Source organism: Felis catus, chromosome D2 (assembly GCF_018350175.1).
Source record: "Felis catus isolate Fca126 chromosome D2, F.catus_Fca126_mat1.0, whole genome shotgun sequence".
Taxonomy (NCBI): domain Eukaryota; kingdom Metazoa; phylum Chordata; class Mammalia; order Carnivora; family Felidae; genus Felis; species Felis catus.
Window position 1 is genome coordinate 30,906,590 of NC_058378.1, and position 20,026 is coordinate 30,926,615.

Genomic DNA, 20,026 nt, shown 5'->3' on the forward strand with positions numbered 1-20,026 from the left:
GCCTCGTTGACATCCTTGCAGGCCGTGCTTCAAGGGCCCAGGGCCTCAGGCGAGTCAGGCCCTCTCCTCAGCGTTTCTTCTGTTCCTTCCTTCAGGGAGAACGAGGCATGCCGGGGATGCCGGGCAAACACGGAGCCAAGGTACGTGCCCCTCACCCCATCCCAGGCAGCCCCTGCCTGAGCCCCAGCTCTCTCTCCCAAGCCCTGGGACACCTCGGAGGCCCCACTCCTCCTGCCCGTGTGCCGCTGTGAAGACGTGAAGGCGGGTACATATCTCCCCAGCCCTCTCCCCTTGCTGTACCAGCCTGTTCTTCCCGTGAGCCGACACTCACCAGTGCCCTGACGTGGCCAGGCCGCCTCCTGGGCATCTCTGGGTCGTTACAAAGCTTCCCGGGTCACCCCAGCCCTGGCTGCAGTCCCACGCGGGGGGTAGGGACTCCCTAAAAATCACCTCCACTTGGGATTTACTGAGGGGTGCCTTTGGCAGCCTGTTTACCTCCAAGTGGTTGGTCCTGGGCTGATGTGGAAATGGGGTTCGCTCCCAGTTGCTCCCCAGTCCATGAGGGCACAGGCCCAGAGAGCTCTCTGTGAGGAGAACCCCACTTGCAGGCTCAGGGGTCAAATCAGCCACGTCCCATTCTCCCCTGCCGCGCGGCTCTCCCTTCCACCCTCCTTCCTTCCCATCTCCTCTTCCTCCTCCTTTCCTGTCCCACGGAAGCCCTCCCCACATTGCATCCCAGAGAGACCCCCATCTGGGCCCCCCTGGGCCCCCTGAGCAGGCGGCTGGGAAGCCTGGGGAGCTCACCGACACAGAGCCTCCTCCTTCCTCGGGGCCTGCTCTCCCTGTGCCACACTCAGCCACCCACCCCTGCTGAGGGTCTGGACAGCGGGCAGAAGCCGGTGGTCTGGCTCCACATCCCCCTCAAGGGGAGGCCGGGAGGCGGGCCGCTCCCTCCGTGCCTGTCCCAACTGCGGAAAGTCACCACGCCTTCTCTTCTCTCTGCCAGGGGGCTCCCGGAATCACCGTGGCGGGGATGAAGGTCGGTGGAACGTTGTCGCTCAACACACAAGGGGCAGGATGGGGGGAAAGGAGAGGGGAAGACAGAATCGGGCCTGCAGGGACTCAGGGGGGTGGCCGCCGGACCAAGGAGGGGGCAGACAGGATTCAGAAACACTCCTCTTAAGGCCATACTTAGGCCCTTACGCACAACCTGAGCAACGGGGCTTAGCTAAGCCTTGCAAAGTAAGTAGCGAAGGTTTACCGGCCTCAACTAAAGGTCTCACCCCCCCGCCGGCGTGCAAGGGAACCCAGCGCTTTCCTTCGTCCCTCAGAATTCAGCAGCTGTGTGCTTGCCAAGCTTCAGAGCAGGGAACAGGGGACCTTCTCCCGAACCCCACCCGAGCCGCCCGTTGGGTTGGTAGGCGGATGGTTGCGGACCCCCGAAGCATAAATGTGGATCTCCCGGCAGGTCCACTCACAGGGGGCACCTTGCCCAAAGCCAACGCCCGTTCCTTCCCCTCCCTCCACCTGGGGTGCCTCGCTGGCATTCACATTGCCACATCGCCACCGAGGGGAAGGGTACGGAATCGTCCGGGAGGCCTCCTTTGGCCTGGGACCTGAGGCCTAGGCAGTGGAAAGTCGTGGGCTGGCCAGATGCTTCACCTACCCCATGAGTACCTTTGCTTAATGGCTCCTACACTAGCTTGCTTGCTCTCTCTCTCTGTCTCTCTCCCTCATCTCTTTACCTGAGTCTTCTTTTTTTTTCCACACAGGGTGAGCCGGGGACCCCAGGAGCCAAGGTACTGATACAGAGGGAATGTTCTGGGCTGCACGGAGCATCAAGCATGGGGTGGAGGTGACAGTGGCTGCTGTTGTTATGCTCCTGGTCCCCCTGAGGCTGACCCGGAGCTGGGGACCTGGCTGAGTGGAGGACGGCCCACCCAGGAGGGGCCTGCTGGGCAGGATTGCCTCCCACTCCCTGCATTCTGGTCTGGGAAGCTCGGATAGCTTGCCTACACACCAGCTCCAGCAGGCAGTAACTATTGTCCCCTGTGCCTGCAGGGCGCTGTCTCTCTTGTCTGGGACTGTAAGAGACGTAACATGGAAAAAGCTTCCATGGTCAGATATGTTTGGGAAATGCAGACGTAAAAAATAGTTCACAGGTTGCTTTACTGCAGGCCTTCTCAGAACCTTTAAGATGCCGTATGTGTGTTGGGAAGCTCTAAAACTGTAACTTCTGGTGCAGCATTTTCCAAACTTTCTTTTGACTAGATCATCCTTTTTTTTAAGAGGAACATCTTATGGGACTAGTATTCTGGAAACACTGGTTTATGATCACTGTCCACCATACCCCTCACCACCCCCATCCTCTTATCAGTGACTTTCTCTTCTTACCCCAAAGGGAGACCCAGGAGCAGCAGGGAAGCCAGGGCCCCCAGGTTTGCCAGGGAAGAGGGGGCAGAGGGTAGGATATTGTGTCTTTGAGTGTGTGTCCCCTCCATCCTGGCCTCTGCTGGTCTCCCACTCCCTGCCCCACCCCCATGGCTGGTGTGCTGCCTGCGGTGTGCTGGGTGGGGGGGGTGCATGTGTCCCCAGAAAGAGGGAGTGTCGGGATGGCCTGGCAAAGCTTCAGAAATCCTGCACTCGGGAGCACACCCTCCCTCCTTGAAAGTGTTGGTGACCCAGGAGGAAAGACCAGCAGAAGGAAGGCCTTCCCCCCCTTCCATCCCCCAGGACCTCGTGGGGCAGCACCTGTATCATTTCCCTTCAGACTCGGCCTGTGGCAGGGCAGACCCCAGTTAAGGCACATCCCAGGCACGGCCCAGGCAAAGCAGGGCCTGCTGGGGCCCCAGGACTCCCTTCCCTCCCAGCACGTGGGCCCTTACCCGGCATTCCTCTCCTCCCTGGAGCAGCTTCAGGCTATTTTGTCACTCAGCTTCTAGGCGCCGTCAGGTGGCAAGGGGAGGCCACCTGAAGACTTGGTGCAACATCTTCTGTGGCTCCAGTGGCAAAAATCATCGGGACATCTGGCGAATTATGACCCCTGGGGCCCTCAGTGTGTATTATTACCTAGGAGAACCAGCAGCCACGGGGCTGTGGAGAAAGCGCCCTCTAGCGTTGGCCTGCAGGGATTCTTTTGGGGGTGCTCTCCCCGTAGGAGACACTCTATGGGCTCAAAGTGCCATCTCCATGGTGTAGAAGGTGGAGCTTCGGCGGACGCGGGGGGGCCCCCCCGACCTGGCTCTGTCACTGAGACCGCGGGGGGTCCCGCATAGCCACGGTGCCGCTTCACCTGCGCAGCGAGAGCAGGGCCCTGTGACGCGTGTCATGGGAAGAGTTCTTCGTGGCGGAAGAAGATGCTTAGCGAGGGGTGTTAGTCTGCTAGAGCCGCCCTGACAAAGGACCACAGACTATGTGGCTCAAACCACAGAAGGTCACTGTCCCGCAGTGCTGCAGCCCGGAAGTCTGAGATCGAGGAGTCAGCAGGGCTCACTGCTTCCGCAGGTCGTGAAGGAGGGTCTGCTCTGTCCCTCCCTCCTTTCTGTTGGTTTGCCGGCAGCCTTGGTGTTCCCTGGCGTGGAGAATTATCACCCCGGTCTCTGCCTTATCCTGACATGGTGTTCTTCCTGTATGCATGTCCGTGTCCAAACTTCCCCTCTTGCAAGGACACCAGTCGTGCGGATTAGGGGCCCACCTCACTCCAGTATGACTCTCCTAGCTTGGCTAATTGCATCTCTGATGGCACTATGTCCCAAGAGGGTCACGTTCTGAGATACTGGCAGTTGGAACGTCAACATACGAATTGGGGGAGGACGCGAGTCAACCCATAACAGGAAGCAAACCTCTCAAAATATGGTTAGATGGTTTTTGTCTTCCCTGGAGGCAGGGAGGAGGGAGGCAGAGACCAGGGAGCTCTGAATGCTGGACGTTTTAAATTTTTTTTTTTCAACGTTTATTTATTTTTGGGACAGAGAGAGACAGAGCATGAACAGGGGAGGGGCAGAGAGAGAGGGAGACACAGAATCGGAAACAGGCTCCAGGCTCCGAGCCATCAGCCCAGAGCCCGACGCGGGGCTCGAACTCACGGACCGCGAGATCGTGACCTGGCTGAAGTCGGGCGCTTAACCGACTGCGCCACCCAGGCGCCCCAAGGACGTTTTAAAAAATGAAATGACTACTTAAAAAGAGCTTCCCCGACTACCGGCCTTCTAAACCGTTCACCTGTCCCCAGGAGACCCCAAAAGGGGCTAAGTGCTCTTGGTCCCTGTCGCTTTGTGAATGATGAGGGCCCAGCCCGTATGGGAACAGGAGACCAGGGAGGCAGGCCGTCACCAGTATGAAGTGGCCCAAGGGAGGAGTCAGGTGCAGATGGGGGTCTGGCAGGAAATGGAGTCTTTCAGGAAATGGCCCACAGAGGGGGAGGGAAGCAGGACAGAGAAAGCCTCAGCTCCATGCTGGTGGGGCCGGTGCCTTCCTGGTGGTCCCGGAGCAGCAGTTCCTAACCCTGCACTGTCTGCATTTCCTCCACAGGGCGAAAAGGGGGCTGCAGGCTCCCCCGGGCTGCTCGGCCTCCTGGGGCAGAAGGTGGGTGTTGGCAAGCTCTGAATGGTGGGCTCCGTGTAAAGGCCTTGGTGTTCATCCGCACCTGACCATTCACATGGGCCCCGGCACGGGAGGTGTCCCTCCCAGATTGGGGGAAAACGCAGCTAGATTATTGTGTGGGGTACCACGTGGGAGGCCCTGATTGGTAAAAAACAAAACAAAACAAAACAAAACAAAACACCGCCCATATGCAAAGACCAGTAGCTATGACCTTGTCAGGTCTCTTTGCACCAGCTCTGAAAATGCGCCCCCTAGTCCATGAGATCCATCAGACGGTCCATTTAAAACAAAACAAAAGAGTTGAGGTCAAATACGTTTGGGGAGAGCTGCATACCACAGGCCCCTTGGGATGCCACGGGGCACCCTAGCCCGTCAGGGCCTCAGAGCACCCTGCAGGGAAGGAGTCTGCCCTGCTCCATTTCACTCTGCCTTTCCTGACATCCTTTGGCCACCAGACTCCTTTTTTCACATGCCAAATATTCCCCACCCGCTGAAGGAAGTGTCCATGGACACACTCTGAGAAAGAGTCTAGACCCAGGTCACGATGGGTCTCCTGTTTTAGCTCCCTACCTGTTCCCCTGCTGTAGCTGGCTCCATTGTCTGCTCACATCCCACGGCCCATAAGACCAAGCCAGGCTTCTGAGGGCCTCTGGGCCCGGCCTGGACCGAGGGGTGGTCTGCTATCTCCACCCCATGGAACCATGAGGGGGGAAAAGACAGGGATCGGCCACCAACTTCCAGAGCTAGACGGGCCCAGTGATGCTTAACTTACCTCCCATCCTCCCACCCTTCCACCCCCAGGGAGAAAAAGGCGACGCTGGCAACTCCTTTGGAGGGGGCAGAGGGGAGCCCGGCCCCCCAGGGCTACCTGGGCCCCCAGGCCCAAAGGTGAGTTTCCCTGTGGGATCAGCACTCAAGGGGGATGCTGTCTGTGGCCTTTATCTTCAGCCCATTCTTGGGGACTCTGTCCTGGACACCTTGCCCTCTCTCATGCTCCAGATGTGTGGGGTTTCCAGATGTGTGGATTCTACAAAGGCAATTTGGACCGAGGGCCTGATTCCAAGTGGTGACTGTTTGACCATGCAAGGGAAACAGTCAAGAGGGCAGATAGATGGTCCCAGTGATCCAAATGGCTATGATATAACTGAGTCAGGAACCGATGGCTACAGAACCTTTAGGACAGACAGAAAGGCCCCTCACCCAGGCTCAGAATAAGTCAAGATCAGGGACCAGCTGGGCTCCACCACCGGGTGCTGGCACACGGGGTCAGGGGAAGGGGCTGGGGAGCAGCAGTGGGGTCATCTGCAAATGGGACAGCCCTCACCTTCCTTGCACTGGGTGGAAACGCGACGGTAAGATTTGGGTTTCCCAAAGCAGGTGCCTTTTGTGCTACTTGGTTTATGCCAGTAGCATAGGGACATGGGGACGTTCTTTCTCTTGGCCTGTAAGGAAAGGACTCATGACACGATTTCAGACAACACACACATTCATCCCACCAACGTTGGTCAAGGGGTGGCTGTGAGCAGGGCCCCGCCTGGGCTGCAAGGCTGCAGAGAATCCGCCCTCCACTTGCTCACAGTCTAGCAGGAGAAACAAACCCACAATTCACACGGATATAGTGTAGGGGGTGGGGGCAGAAGGAAGCCCATAGACAGGTGAGATGAAGTGGCAGGAAGGGTCTCGGGCCCACCCCCACATGCCCACCTGACTGTGGCTCGTGCCCTGTCATGATCACCAGCTTTGCCAAAGGTGGCCCTGCCACCTGGGCTCTGGGATCCCCGGGGCTGGAGTCTGTCCCCGTCGGTCCCACCGACCCCTCAAGGAGTGGATACCTGGCATGTCTTGGGTCTTGACCTGGGGTTAAGGATGGCTGGGGACTATTGTCCCTGCATCCTGGGACAAAAAGGAGGAAAGATAGAAGGCTGCTCCCAAACCTATGTCCTCCTTCCGAGTCCAGGCAAAATGCTGACTAGGGGAAGTATGTGCAGTGGGCCTCCTCCCATCTCTCTCTGCACCTCCCCTCCTAGGCCTCCTGGCGCCCCTCCCTACATGCCCTGGGCCTTCTCGGTCCCCTCTGTCTCCGAGGCAGGACCTGATGAGTTGTGCCTTTCCAAGTGTCCCGGGTTCCAAAGTGACCTGCCCCCCTGCAGCCAGGGGCGGCCAGCAGTCCACACCTGGGGGCTGCCACAGAACTGGCCTGTGTGTGCTAATCAGGAAATGAGGAGGGCCCGGCAGGGCGGTATGGACCCCAGAAAGCCGTGCTGAACTCAGAGGAGGAAGGGAGTAGGCAGGGAAGCCTGCCAGGAGGAGGTGAGACCCAGGCTGGCTGGGTGGGAGTCAGATAAGTAGAAGGAGGTGAGTTAGCGGAAGCCAGTGCAGACACTGACGGAGATCCGAAGGCACTCAACACCTAGAACGTCAGCAGCAAGGCCTTCGTGTGGCCCCTTAGGCAGCCGGCTGAGCTGCCCTGCACACCCTCAGCCCGTGTCTCTCCTCTTCCCCAGGGAGAAGCTGGTGTTGATGGCCAGGCCGGCCCCCCAGGACGGCAAGGAGACAAGGTACAGAGGCCCCCAGTTCCGAGACAAGGGGCAGCTTGGGAGCTCAGGCCCCAGCTCAGAGAGAGAAAGAATCATGGCGGCCATTCCCACAGCTGGAACCCCAGGGCACAAGGCTGATGGGCCGTGACTCCTGGGGCCATCACTCCTGTAGGCTGGGGAGAGCCTTCCCCCGAGTCAGCAGTCATGCAAAGGCTGGCTCGGGGGTGCACGCTTGGGCCAGGGAGCCTCCCAGAGCCTCTGCTTCTGTGAGCTTCCACGCCGCTGGTAAAGGTGGGGCTCCCACTCCTCTCCAGCTCCTTCCTGTGGGAGGGTCAGGTCGGTGCTGCCCCGTCCCTCACAGGTGCTCAGCAACTGAAATGCTGTAGGGACAGGGGGGTAAGGGGCAGGTTACCCGCAGGTGGCAGTGACTCAACGCTCCATGAGCTGGCCCACTGCAGGGTCACCAGGAGCTGAGTTCTATTAAAGGGCCTGTTGTCCCTTTATCTTGACTTGCTATCTTGACTTTTGAAATTTGTCTTGAATGTTAACGTTGTCCCAGAACAGTTGGAAGTGTGGTTTGTTTTCATTTCTTCCCCCATAGCTCTGTCCTCTGTCCAGCAGGAGCGACCCCCACCCCACCCACCAGGGAGGTTGAGCGTTCCCCTTACGCTGAACTCCCTTTTTCCATCCTGCAGACTTTGGGGCTTTCACACTCAGGCCTCTGGGAGAACCCACGGTCCTTCCGTGGCAATCACGACCGCCCAGGCCATTGGCGAAAAGTTACTGAGCGCTTGCTCCTTGAGCTGACTGGAAATACAGCGAAGCAAAGGGCCTGGTCCCTGCACCCAAGGAGGTGGCTGACTTAGGGGCTGGGGAGAGGTGGCCAGGCAGACAGGTGGAGTCCCTAACAACTAACACAGGACAGAAAGAATGTCCTTCCAGTGAAAAGCAGTGGAGCCCAGAGGCGCTGGGAGGCACAGAAGAGGGCCCACGGGTGGAGACGCTTCCTGGAGGGGTAGAGCCAGCACTTTAATGCACAGGGGCGTTTGCAGCCTCTTGGCCTGAGCTGAGATGAGCCTCCCGGCCCCTCCACGGACCCTTACGATGGCCCCTCTGGGGCCATCAGGTTCTCTCGTACCCAGCCCTGACTGCGTCTCACTCCAACTTTGTCGTACGACAGGGTGAGCCCGGAGCAGCCGGAGAACGGGGACCGGCTGGCCCCAAGGTACGTGCGTCTCTCGCCCAGAGTCCCAGTGCGACGTCTCACGGCACGAGGTGGCTGGACTCTGGGTCTTGACGGAGAGGGAGGGAAAGATTGTGGCAGGAGGTTCGCGACCGCAGCCGTGACTGGACTCGGTCTTCTCCAGGCCTGGCTAGTCCCCAGCTGTCGCACGGAGTCTTCTGTGTCCGTCGTGGAACCTCTGGGCACTCTGCCTCAGTGTTGGGGACCCGCTGACAGGCTCCCCATCCTGCTGCTCTAGATACACCCGTGTGCAGCCAGGCATCACCCGTGTTGGGTCCAATCCCGTCTAACAGCGGGCAGCGGTTGCTGGGCCCGGGCCGGGGGTGAGACCACGTTTGTCTTGCAGGGCAGCAAGGGGGAACCAGGCAAAGAAATGGTGGACTACAATGGGAACATCAACGAGGCTCTCCAGGTGAGTGGGGGCTAACCCAGACTCTAGAGATCTGAAGATGCCCGGGGGCCTCCAAGGCTCTGCACCACGGCCCTGATGAGGGAGCGCCCCAGCACCCCAGTTAGTGTCCTTGAGGCCAGGCTAATGGGCAGAGCTTCCAGAAGAGAGGCCGCCTTAATCTGTCTCCCTTGGCCTCTGCCTGCAGCCTCCAGGAAAATGCCCCTCCCTCGTTTGGCAGCCGGGAAGCCCAGCCCTTGGTGTGGCCCGGCTGGCGGGTTATCCTGGCTCTGGGGAACTGACAGCCGTAACTGGAGCATCCTGGCACCCTGTGGGATGTTGACCTATCCAGGGTTCTGGAGCCCCGTTTCTTCAATAGCCCTTTCACATGGTAGAATCTGTCTTTCTGAAACATATCTCCTTTGCGTGTCTATTTAATCACGTTTCAAGTTCATATGGTACCCACCCTTTGAAGCAGGGTATTGCCATGAATGGCTAGAGCGTGCTCGTTGGGAGTTGTGGGGGAGGGGTGCCCTGCATATTGTAGGGTGATTAACCACTAGATGCCGGTAGCACCCCTCCCCCAGTTGTGACAACCAAAATATGTCTCCAGACATTCCCAAAAGTCCCCTGGGGGCCAAACCTCACCCCCGGGGTTGAGAACCACCGCTCAAAAGAAAGCACCTCTGTGAATCCATCTGGAAGGTGTATAATCCTGATTTCATGCCAACGCTGTCCCTCTGATTTCTTGAGTGGCTCCATATCTTCCTATACGGTTCCATATCTTGAGGGGCTCCCTTGTTTACGAGGAAGTACGTCGGAGGCTGGAAATCTGGGCTCGGGGGGAAGAGGAAAGAACACGGGAGAGTCCCAGTCAGTGATTAGAGAGAATAAGAAATGTGCTGTGCCCTCCTGCTTTGGCGAAGTGGAGGGAAGTCTGCGGTCCATTTCGGGACTTGACTGCGTTTGTTGTGGGAGAGCCTCAGAGCAGCATTTGGTGAGGTGTAGGGACTTGTCTGCCCAGTGCGAGAGGTGGGGTGGTGTGGGATGGGAAGCATGGGGCCCACCGGCAGGGCCTACCCCTACTGTGCTCCTAAGGGGAGGCCCAGCTCCCTCGTTGCCTGGGCCAAGGGGTGCCTCCAGATGGCTCTGGACTTGTTCTTCAACTGATTGCATGGCTTTGGTTTTCAGGAGATCCGAACGTTGGCCTTGATGGTAAGTCTTCCCCTTTCTGTTGGGGTGCAGGGCTGAGGGCTGGGGGCTGGGGGCCAGGGGAGGGCAAGGACTTGAGGTCTAGCTTCCAGAAAGCAGGTGCTAGGCATCTGGGTTTGGACCGACCGTGAAGTGCTGGGGCAGAGGGTGAGGGGAGCCCGAGCAGGGGGGGGTCTCAGGAGCCTCCCCCTCCCGGGGTCCCGATTGTCCTCTGGACAGCCGATTCCACTGCGTGCTACTATGCTTCTCCATAAAGCTGTGTCAAGGAGATGGAGGTAGAGAGGAGGCTGCTCTTTTTTAAGTTTATTTATTTATTTTGAGAGAGAGAGAGAGAGTGCGAGCAGGGGAGGGGCAGAGAGAGAGGGAGAGAGAATCCCAAGCAGGCTCCACACCGTCAGTGCAGAGCCCGACTCGGGGCTCGATCTTACGAACCGCGAGATCATGACCTGAGCCGAGATCAAGAGTCCGACGCTTAACCGACTGAGCCACCCAGGTGCCCCAAGGAGGATGCTTTTAGGCTTCTCGTTTTTCTCAACCTTCAGCCAATAAAATCCATAACCCTAAAAAATCAGTAGCAACTCAACCTCCGCATTTTCACCTTCCCTAGGAATCAATTTCATTTTCTGCACTCAGAAAGCCAGAGAATTCCAAGCCCGGGTTTTACTTGGGCGCCTACCAGTGACAGGCCTGTGCATTTTTGTGGTGAACATTTATGGTTAACACAACCACCCCGAGGCTTAAGTTCCATGTGGAGAGAAGAAAGGAGATCACAAAGTTCTCCAACTGTTGGGATTTCATTTCACTTACTATTTTTCACGGCCACGTGCCACAGAAGGCTTAAGGGGTGTACAGATCCAGAATCAAGCACCAGGCACGGCATCCCCTGACCCCGGAGGTGGGTATTAACGTCACACGATTCTGGAATCGGTGAGCTTCGTTTGGGAACATTAACATATATTATTTGAAGTAGTATTCGGAGCAGAACTTTCATGGAATTCTTGGTTCTTTTAAAATCAACCTCAAAGTATGAGTTACACACAATAAGACGTACCCACTTTTGGGTAAAGTTGGATAAGCTTCGACGAATGCACGTACCCACGTATCCTCCACCCCAGTCACTCCAGAAAGTTCTTTTATGTGCCTCAGGCGTCAATCCCACACCGACCCTCAGCCCCGGGGCGCCACGGATCTGCTTTCTGTCACAGTAGATTACACCTGCCTTTCTTGGAGTGTCATTTGAATGGAATCACGCTGTATTCTCGTCTGTGTCTGGCTTCTTTTACTCAGCATAATGCGTCTGGGTTTCATCCGTGGCCTGGCAGGAACCAGTGCCTGCTTCCTTTTTTACTGCTAAGTAATATTTCATTGTATGGGCGTCGCAGACCTTCACCTGCTGATGGCTATTTGGACGGTTTCCTGGAGGCATTTTTAAGGCCCCGTCAGGAGAGGTCAGAATCATGTTCTTGGAGCCCAGGAGCCCCCAGGGGTGTTCAGAGGGAGAAGAGGGAGAGGCTGTTAGGCGTGGCTCTAGGTCGGTGGGGAGGGGGAGCATCACTCTAATCCAGACGCACTCAGGGCTCATCTGCCTTACACAGTGGGAACCCCATACTGTTTCCTTTGCAAAAAGGATGAAATGTTTGAAAATGATTGATCTCCGGAAACCAGCCTCCACACACACCCCTCTGGCAACAGGCCACCCCTCCTTGGTTGGAAAGTTCCTCCACGGGTCTTTCTTTTCTTTCCTAGGGGCCCCCTGGTCTTCCCGGGCAAATCGGCCCACCCGGAGCCCCGGGGATCCCAGGCCAGAAGGTAACACTTGTCTTGACAAGGGGGGGGGGGCGGGCCCCACTGAGGCACTGCGTGTGTCCCTGAGTGCGGAAGCCAATGGGTGACCCTGTAGTGTTCCCTGCAGAGCCACCATGGCAACTTGGCCTGTGACTCCTCCCGCTGCTCCCAGGCACCCCAGGCCCTACCTTGCCCATATCGCAGCCACCCCCACACCGGCCACCTCGGCTCTGCTGCCTGACTTGGGCTCCTGTAATCTACAGGCTCCTTTGATGTGGTGGAGGCTGGGTCTAGACAAGCCATGCTCCAGGCAAAACCATGTGGGGACCCCCAACCCACCCATCAGGCGACGTGGCACTTAAGCTCCTCCCCGATCTCCCTCCTCCCTCACTCCCTGCCTTTGCTCTTTATATTCTGCCTCACCCCTGTGATTTTCTCAGAAGACCCTGCACGTTTGCCCCTCTGTCCTCTGCTCATGAGGGCCCCTGCCCTGAAGCTCCTTCCCCTCTTCCCCTACCTTTCCCACTCCTCATAGTGTGAGCCCAACTCAAAGGCCACCTCCTCCTTGAAGCCTCCCCTGATCTACCAGGCAGAATTCACTGCCCTTTCCTCTCTGCTCCCCTCATAGCCTCATTTTGCCTTGGAGACGTGGCTCGTTGTTTACTGGCCTCAAAGACAGAGACCAGGCCTCCTTTATCTCCCTCCCTGACCTAAAGAAGAGGCTTGGGTTGATGTGAAGATACAGGGAGCTCCCCCTGGGGCAGGTGGGACAGGAGGGCTGGGTTGGGGGGCACTGGGAGACAACAGCCCCCCAGGGAGTACCCAGGGCCCTCAGTGGCAGCACGCAAGGTTGTGGCCAAAATGTGGCCTGTGGGGGCAGGAGGCCCAGACTCGGACCTAGCTCCATTCTGCACAGACCGCAGGTCTTGGGCACACACCTCTGCCCTGGGGTCCTCACCTGGAAATGGAGGCAGTGCAAGTACATACCTCCGGGGGACCCTGGCACTTAGGGAGCGCCCCATAAATGACAGTTATCATTAGTCTCTGCTCTGAGAGTGACCTTTAGTTGTCCTGGCCACAGGGGGAGATTGGACTTCCAGGCCCTCCAGGACACGATGGGGAAAAGGTAAGAACAGACACTCCCAGACAAGCCTCTGGAGATGGACCTTGACCTGGGCTGGCAGGGGGACCGGGAGGGGGGACAGAAGGCTCTGGAAGAAGCCCAGGCGTGAGCCTTGTGGGGAAGAGAGTAGGGGAGGTGGGGGCCAACCCTACGCAAGCCTGAGCCCCACACTGCCGGCCCCAGAGGAGCCAGGAAGACCCGGCCGGGCTGGGCTGGAAGTTTCTAGAATTCCCAGGGAAAGTGGACAGGCTCTTCGCCTGGGCCAGTCAAGCACTGAAGAGCCACATCCTTTGGACCTCCCGTTCTTTCCTGTTCTCTCTCTCTCTCTTTTCTCCATTAGTGTATATAATAAGTATTGCTGATATTTTCTAAAGGGACCTCGAGGCAAACCAGGCGACATGGGCCCTCCCGGTCCCCAAGGCCCCCCAGGAAAGGCTGGGCCCACAGGAATGAAGGGTGAAGACGGACACGTGGGGAGCCCGGGAGAAAAGGGGGAGAAAGGGGAGACGGGGCAAGCAGGCCCACCGGTGAGTGCTGGGCTGGCCAGGACCCTACCCTGTGACGTGTGTATGCCTGCACAGTGTGCCACCCGAGCATGGCTTCCTCAGGGTCCCCACCGCGGCCTGGGCCGGAGACCTGCAGCCAGGAAGTGGGGGCAGGAGACTCAGCTGGGTTTCCCTTCAAGCCCCCCTTTTCTTTTATGAAGGCCAGTTTCCTATCTCAGGAGAACTGGTCCTGTTCTGTCATCTCCTGTGTCCTTGGGAAAGTTGCTGAGCCTTGCAGAACCTGTTCTGTCATCTCTAAAATGGGGATAAGAATGCTTCCCCTGGACCCTTCACTGGGTTGTTGGGAAGACGATGAAGTCGTAGGTGTAAATGTGCCTCTTTGGAAAGTATGCGGAAGCCTGATACCCCAGAGAGGCTGCAGGTACAAAGAAAGGACCGTACCCAGTCCAGCCAGGCTGCCGACTTGACCTGGGAGTCTTCTCTGGGCCTCAGTGGTTTTTATCTGTGAAATGGGCACCATCCTAGACACCTGCCCTTGGAGGAAGGGAGCCATGTGTGCATGCCACGGTTGGTCGCAGAGGCCCACTTGATGACCTTGCTCTTGACTAACAGAAATCTTTGTCGATCTGTAGGGTCTAGACGGCCCAACTGGGGAGAAAGGAGAACCAGGTGGCCAAGGGAGACCCGGAACAACAGGATTGCCTGGCCCGATCGGGCTCCCGGGATTTACAGTAAGGCGAGAGGGCAGGGTATCAAGGTTGTCAGCAGGCAGCTGTGGACCAGGGCACGCGAGCAGGGGCGCCCTGGCTGTGGTCACCAGCCCAGCCGATGCCCGGTGCTATAATGACGCTGCATTAACCCCCGCCCGCCTGGCTGGCCTCAGTGGGGGGCGGGCGTGTTCTCTTGATGAGCAGCTACTCCGTGCAGGGTACTGACTGGAGGGTGAACAGTGGTTCCCACTTCCTCCGCTCACGGCACGGCGGCCCCTGCCTCCAGGCACCAGCCTGGTTCAAAGGCGCTAGAATCTTAGACTCAGAATTCTCCTCTTAGAAGTATAAAGAACCTCAGAGGTCAACCCCCCCCACTCTGACCCAGCGCAGGAGTCCCTCGGGAGCCACTAACTGGGGCTGCCCCACCCAGATGGGACAGGGGGACAGCTCACGGCCTCCTGACGTGTCCCCTCCAGTGTGGAGCGGGGGACCTGCTCCTGGATGTGGTGTGGAAGCTTCCTCATCGCCCTCCCACCACGGTCCCTTGCTCTGTTCCCAGAGCCATATTCATTTCTGCAGCTGCGTTGCAAATCACAAGTTCAGCCGCTTAAGACAGCGCGAACCTGTGACCTCAGAGTGTCTGTGGGTCAGGCGTTTAGGCCACCGGGTCTTCTGCCCGGGGCCTCACGAGGCTGCGGTCAGGCTATTGGTCTCTGTTCTCACCCAGGTCCTCATCCAAGCTCTCTGCTGTTGGCATGATCCATGCCATAGTAGGACCACGTGCCTTGCCATAGTAGGGCCGCGTCCCTCAGCTACTCCAGGCTGCCAGTGCGGGCTGTTCCCCATGACAGACAGTTCACATTAGAGCAGCTTGCTTCTTCAAGGTCAGGGCCGGCAGGAGTCTCTCAGTGCCTGCTTCCAACAGAGCTGTGTGTGTGTGTGTGTGTGTAACATATTTCTAACATAACCTTAACATGTGTACGTTATAGTTTGTACCGTGAACTTGTAACATAACCACAGGAGGGACATCCCATCACCTTTGCCAGGTGCCATAGTCTGTTGGTTAGAAACAGGTCTCGGGTCACTGTAGGGTCTGTGCACGGCAGGATCCACGCACAGTATCGGCCTCTCCTCCCGTGGGATGGAACCACAGAGTCTTTTTTTTTTCTTGATGTTTATTTTTGAGGGGCAGAGCATGAGCAGGGGAGGGGCAGAGAATCCCAACGTGGGGCTCGAACCCACAGACCGTGAGATTGTGACCTGAGCCCAAGTCCGACGCTCGACCGACTGAGCCACCCAGGCACCCCATGGGACCGCAGAGTCTTGAAGACCGCGATCTCAGGGCCCTTGCCGGGGCATCATCCATCAGGCTGACTGCCTCCTCAGCCTCCGAGATGTCCCCCGGTCACACCTAGGCCTAGTCTAGTGCTGGTTGGTTTGTCACACATTTGAGGGTATTCCTGTGCCAGCCTCCCTGAGGGCCGGCATCCACACCGTGGTGTTTTGTGCCCACAGGGGGAGAAAGGAGAGCCCGGGGAGAAGGGAGACCCAGGAGTGGAGGTAGGTTGTACCCGCCCTACCTTCTGTGTCACGGGGGTGGGGGGGGGTTGACAGGGGTCTCATCACACCACAGCCCCTCCAGGGTTCCTGTGCTCTAGAAAGAAACCCACAACCGCCCGGCACAGGGACCGAGGAAGAAGCTGAACATTCACTGAACATAGAGGCTCGGCCTCAGAGCCCCGGTTCACGGTCTCCCCCTTGGTGTTCACAGAGCACCCGCCATGCTTCGTTCCCGGTGCTAGAGTCTGGAGGTAGGAAAAGAAACAGAACCATCTCTATGCAGCCAACAGTCCCAGCAGCAAGCATACAATGGTTAGCAGCTCAAGGAGTTAGGTGAGCATCCTAGAAGACGGGGCATTTGAGCAGGGTCTTGAAGACTTTGTAGGAGTTTGCCTAGAAGCTCCGGAAGCCAGGCTTTCCGGAGAGACGCGTTATTCTCTGAGACATGTCTGGTGAAGGGAGGAGGACACAGCAGTGGAGAGGAACTCAGGATGGAAGTCAGGTTCTCACAAGATGAGAGGGATTCGGGCCTATTTGTAGGCTCAGGGAAAGAGCCAGGAAAGCAACAGAGCTCAGTGGTATGTGAGGGAGAGGACGTTTGGTGGGTGGGCCTAGGCCACCCAGCCAGAGCCAAGGAAGAGACCACTAAGGCTTCCCAGCCCCCAGAGAGGTCCCCTGCCCCTGGTCACCTTCAGTGTCACCAAGGCCCAGCCTCACTTAGGGAGACAAACCTGATGACATGATATGGCCACCGAGGTAGACGTGCATGGTCTTCTAATGGAATGCTCCGGAATGCGGGAAAAGCACCACGCATAGAAATGTTCCTTCCAGAAGTATTTAAAGTACAAATTGGAAACAGGCTACATTTCTAACAAGAAGGAAATGATTCAATAACTTATGGTTGATAATGCTACTGGTAATAAGGGTCCCCAGGTTTGAGAATGTTTGTGCCAAGCACTGTTCCGAGCCCCAGCTGGGGAGGAACTCATTCCGTGCCGTGCAGTCACCATGAAAAGGACGCTTGTGGGGAACGTACTCAAAAAATAGAAAAATTTTTTCTATTGAAATGAAAAACCAGCAGAGAATCAAATTATATGTATATATATAATTTATGATAATCATCATAAATTATATATATATCATGTATATGTATCATATATAGAATTATATATATATAATATCATATATATGATATATATAGATAATCATCATAAGTTATATATATATATCATGTGTATGTATCATATATATAATCATATATATATAATTAATGATAATCATCATTAAGTACGGACATATTCAAATACATTTTACGCCGCATCAAAAAAGCGTGGAAGGAAATAAGGCAAAATATTAGTATTCAGATGTTTATTCTTTTTCGTTCTTTCAATCCCTTGTAATTTACAAAGGATTTTAATGGGTCTGTTATTAATTATTTCATTTTCCAAATTATCATACGGTAAAATCGACGTCTGTATAGTTCGTGAATTTTATTCAGTACATAGGTTTGAGTAGCTTCGACCACAATCAGGATACGTGAACTACTTATTTATAATAAGAAGAAAAGCAGTAAACTTTTTCACAAAAGAAAATCGAGTTTCCAGAGGTTGAGCCGAGAAGTCCACAGATCCAAGAGACTTTAGAGGTACCAGTTCTGCCCGGTGTAGGGAGCTCCTCTCTGAGGGCCTGGCAGAGAGGTCACACCCCGGCCACACTCCGTGGGATTCTAACCCTGGGAAGGCGAGAAGAGCTTCAAAGTTGAAATGGGGTGAGCAGGCAGGACTTCCCCTTGCCTCCTGGGTGACTGACTGTGGGCAAATGGATGTCCATCCTGAGCAGAAACAGAATCTGTAATGAACAGCATCCTCCACAGAGAGAGAGAGAGAGACCCCCTGGGTCCCTCCCCCTTCCCTGCCCAGTGTGAATCTGTTCTACTTCACTGTGCCTTCAAGGGAAGCAGAGACCAGCGGTCTCTCTTACAGACCCGAGGAGACTTGAGGGACATTTTTCCAAAACTGCTCAGCGTCCCCCCCCCCCCATTCCACATAACCAGTCTCTGCTCCTTGAAGCCAAAGATCTCAAATTCAAATGCCTGCAAGGACCAGGCCTGCAACAAATGAAGGTAAAGGTCGAGGTCAAAGACAATAGGGGGTGGTGGGGACTGGGGTCATCCGAAGATCTCATGCCCCAGAGGGGAAACCTCTTATTCAGCTCTAGGCAATTGTTGCCATGCATGAACAAGAGTCTTAGTGCTGCCAGATGTTTTTTTTTTTTTTTTCTTTCTTTCTCTCTTTTTTTTTTTCAAGAAAATCTGGAAGTCTAGACGTTTCGACCGCATTTCCTGGCAATGTTTGGGTTGTTTGTTTTTTTTTTTTTTTTTAGTATTGTACAGGTTAATCAATTGCTGTGAGTTTCTGCCCTGTTCTAAGCCTTCTTTTGGGAGACAACATGCTGGGCAGTTCTGTCTTCCTCTGGCTTTGCAGTCAGTCCCCAGCTGTACCCTGAGCCATGTCAGAAGGAGAGGCCGCTTGGAGCGTAACAGGTGGTGGGCTAACCATCTCCCTTTGGATTCTAGGTTCCTGGGCCCCCAGGGCCAGAGGGGCCTCCCGGACCTCCGGTAAGTTTGGAGGGCTTGTCAGGGTTTCAGTCCACTCTAACCGGGCCCCTGACATCCCCTCGCCGCAGCAGTCACTGGGGTCAACCTCAAAGGCCTCAGGTCACTGTCACGGCCTCCTCCCAGGGTGGGATTTTCTCAACCGCAAACCCCTCCCTACTCCTTTTCCTTCCCTTGCTAAACAGGCACCACCTCAGTGACGCCAAGGAACCTGGGTGTTGCCAGGTTTCCCGGAAATAGTTGAGTGGCCGGGCAGCCCTGGGGTCTGGTCCCACGGCCCTGCAGGGGTCCCTCTGTCACTAAGCTCTGCCCTTGGCCATCAGGCGTCTGCTCTCCTGCTTCCTCTTTCTGCTATCTGGCCAGCAAAATGATCTAGATTAATAGAGACAGTGATTTAAGACCAGCCCCAGTGGATCGGCCTTTCCATGGTTACAGGTGATAAGATGAGGCCTTTATAAGGTCTCCAAGCATCCTCAACCAACAGATGCTGGTCCTTCCTCTGTGGGGTTCACAGCCCCCAGGGCACTGTGTCACCCATTGTCACTGGCAGAAGTAGGAGTAGTAATGATGAGAGTAGCCAGCATTTTTTGAGACTTATTATGTGCCAAACACTGCTCCAAACACTTTGCATATGTTAATTTATTCCACTTTTGCTGTGTTCCTTCCAAATCTTCCCTTCGTGAGACTCTAGGTCAGCTGTGGGGGTTACAGAGAGACTCTCTGTCAGTCCCTGGCTGGGGAGCCTGGATCAGACCCCACCCCAGAGAGGCCCAAGCACAAACCCCCTTAGCATCCCCTCTGCTTCCCCTGGGCAGGGACCCCAGGCCCTTGTTCTTTTGTGGTCCAACTTGTGGACAAGGTATTTTTGACTTAACCAGAAATGCTGTTCTGAGACACCCCTGTTTTGCTTCCAAATGCAGGGACTCCAAGGTGTTCCTGGACCAAAGGTAAGAAGAGGTCATGTGACAAGTGCTGGAGCAGGGGAAGGGGCGGGGGGTGCCGGTGAGGGCTGCAAAGGAAGAAAGTCCTTCAGAGACAGGTGGCCCAGCTGACCCGCTCCCTAAATGGAATCGCGTGACCCTCTAGCCAGTGGCTACAATCAAGGCAGAATGAAGTCCTACAGTCCTTTTCACATCCATCATTGACACTGGGCAGGCTTTGGATTTAGAATTTTCCCATCCATTAATCCACCCAGTGAGTGACAGGTTAGATTCTTAGCAGATGATGAAATCCTTTTCCGTGTGACCCACCCCAGATCCTTCACTCGCCCTGAAGTTTGGGTGGGAGACAGAGAGGGGTGTAGTGTGGGCCCCCTCCCCGGGTCCAAACCCACTGGTCTCTAGCCTGGAGATCTCCCAGGTTCCCTGCTCAAAAGCATTCCAACTGGGTAAGAGGGGCTGGGGGCTGATGGCCTACTGGCCCTAACTTCCTGCCCCAGTATACTTCAGGGGACTGTTGGGCAATTTCTTGTCCCAGTCAGTTCGCAAGCCTCGGGGTTCCCAGGCTGGCATTTCAGGCACCTGCCAGTGTCTGGAGGGCCCCACTTTTGCTGCTATACAAGTGGTCACTTAGGCCCAAGCCCCACCTGGAATTGCCCTGTGGGCTTGTGTCCACTCCGCCCCCTTTTCTTAGGGCGACCTCCCAGTCACCACAGGCATACTGAGGACTCGAACTGAGGGAGAGTCAGGCTAGGAATTCAAGGACTCGTGGAGTCTCCAGCCTGCCATCCCTGGGCCAGCCACCTCC

General features: G+C 56.1%; 1 protein-coding gene across 28 annotated transcripts in view; it reads left to right on the top strand.

Moving 5' to 3' along the window:
- COL13A1 (collagen type XIII alpha 1 chain) overlaps positions 1-20,026 on the top strand; it is a 147,841-nt gene that overhangs the window by 107,409 nt on the left and 20,406 nt on the right. For 15 of the 28 annotated variants that reach the window (XM_045040074.1, XM_045040073.1, XM_045040078.1 and 12 more), the window contains 16 exons: positions 96-140; positions 1,007-1,039; positions 1,773-1,799; positions 4,531-4,584; positions 5,404-5,490; positions 7,107-7,160; positions 8,320-8,364; positions 8,729-8,794; positions 9,962-9,985; positions 11,729-11,791; positions 12,849-12,893; positions 13,265-13,417; positions 14,029-14,127; positions 15,622-15,666; positions 18,242-18,283; positions 19,201-19,227. In XM_045040074.1, the coding sequence (XP_044896009.1) occupies positions 96-140; positions 1,007-1,039; positions 1,773-1,799; positions 4,531-4,584; positions 5,404-5,490; positions 7,107-7,160; positions 8,320-8,364; positions 8,729-8,794; positions 9,962-9,985; positions 11,729-11,791; positions 12,849-12,893; positions 13,265-13,417; positions 14,029-14,127; positions 15,622-15,666; positions 18,242-18,283; positions 19,201-19,227 (909 nt within the window). Of the gene's footprint in view, positions 1-95; positions 141-1,006; positions 1,040-1,772; positions 1,800-4,530; positions 4,585-5,403; positions 5,491-7,106; positions 7,161-8,319; positions 8,365-8,728; positions 8,795-9,961; positions 9,986-11,728; positions 11,792-12,848; positions 12,894-13,264; positions 13,418-14,028; positions 14,128-15,621; positions 15,667-15,877; positions 16,000-18,241; positions 18,284-19,200; positions 19,228-20,026 lie in introns of all 28 variants that reach the window. The other 13 variants (XM_045040075.1, XM_045040085.1, XM_045040080.1 and 10 more) reach the window with 3 other exon arrangements.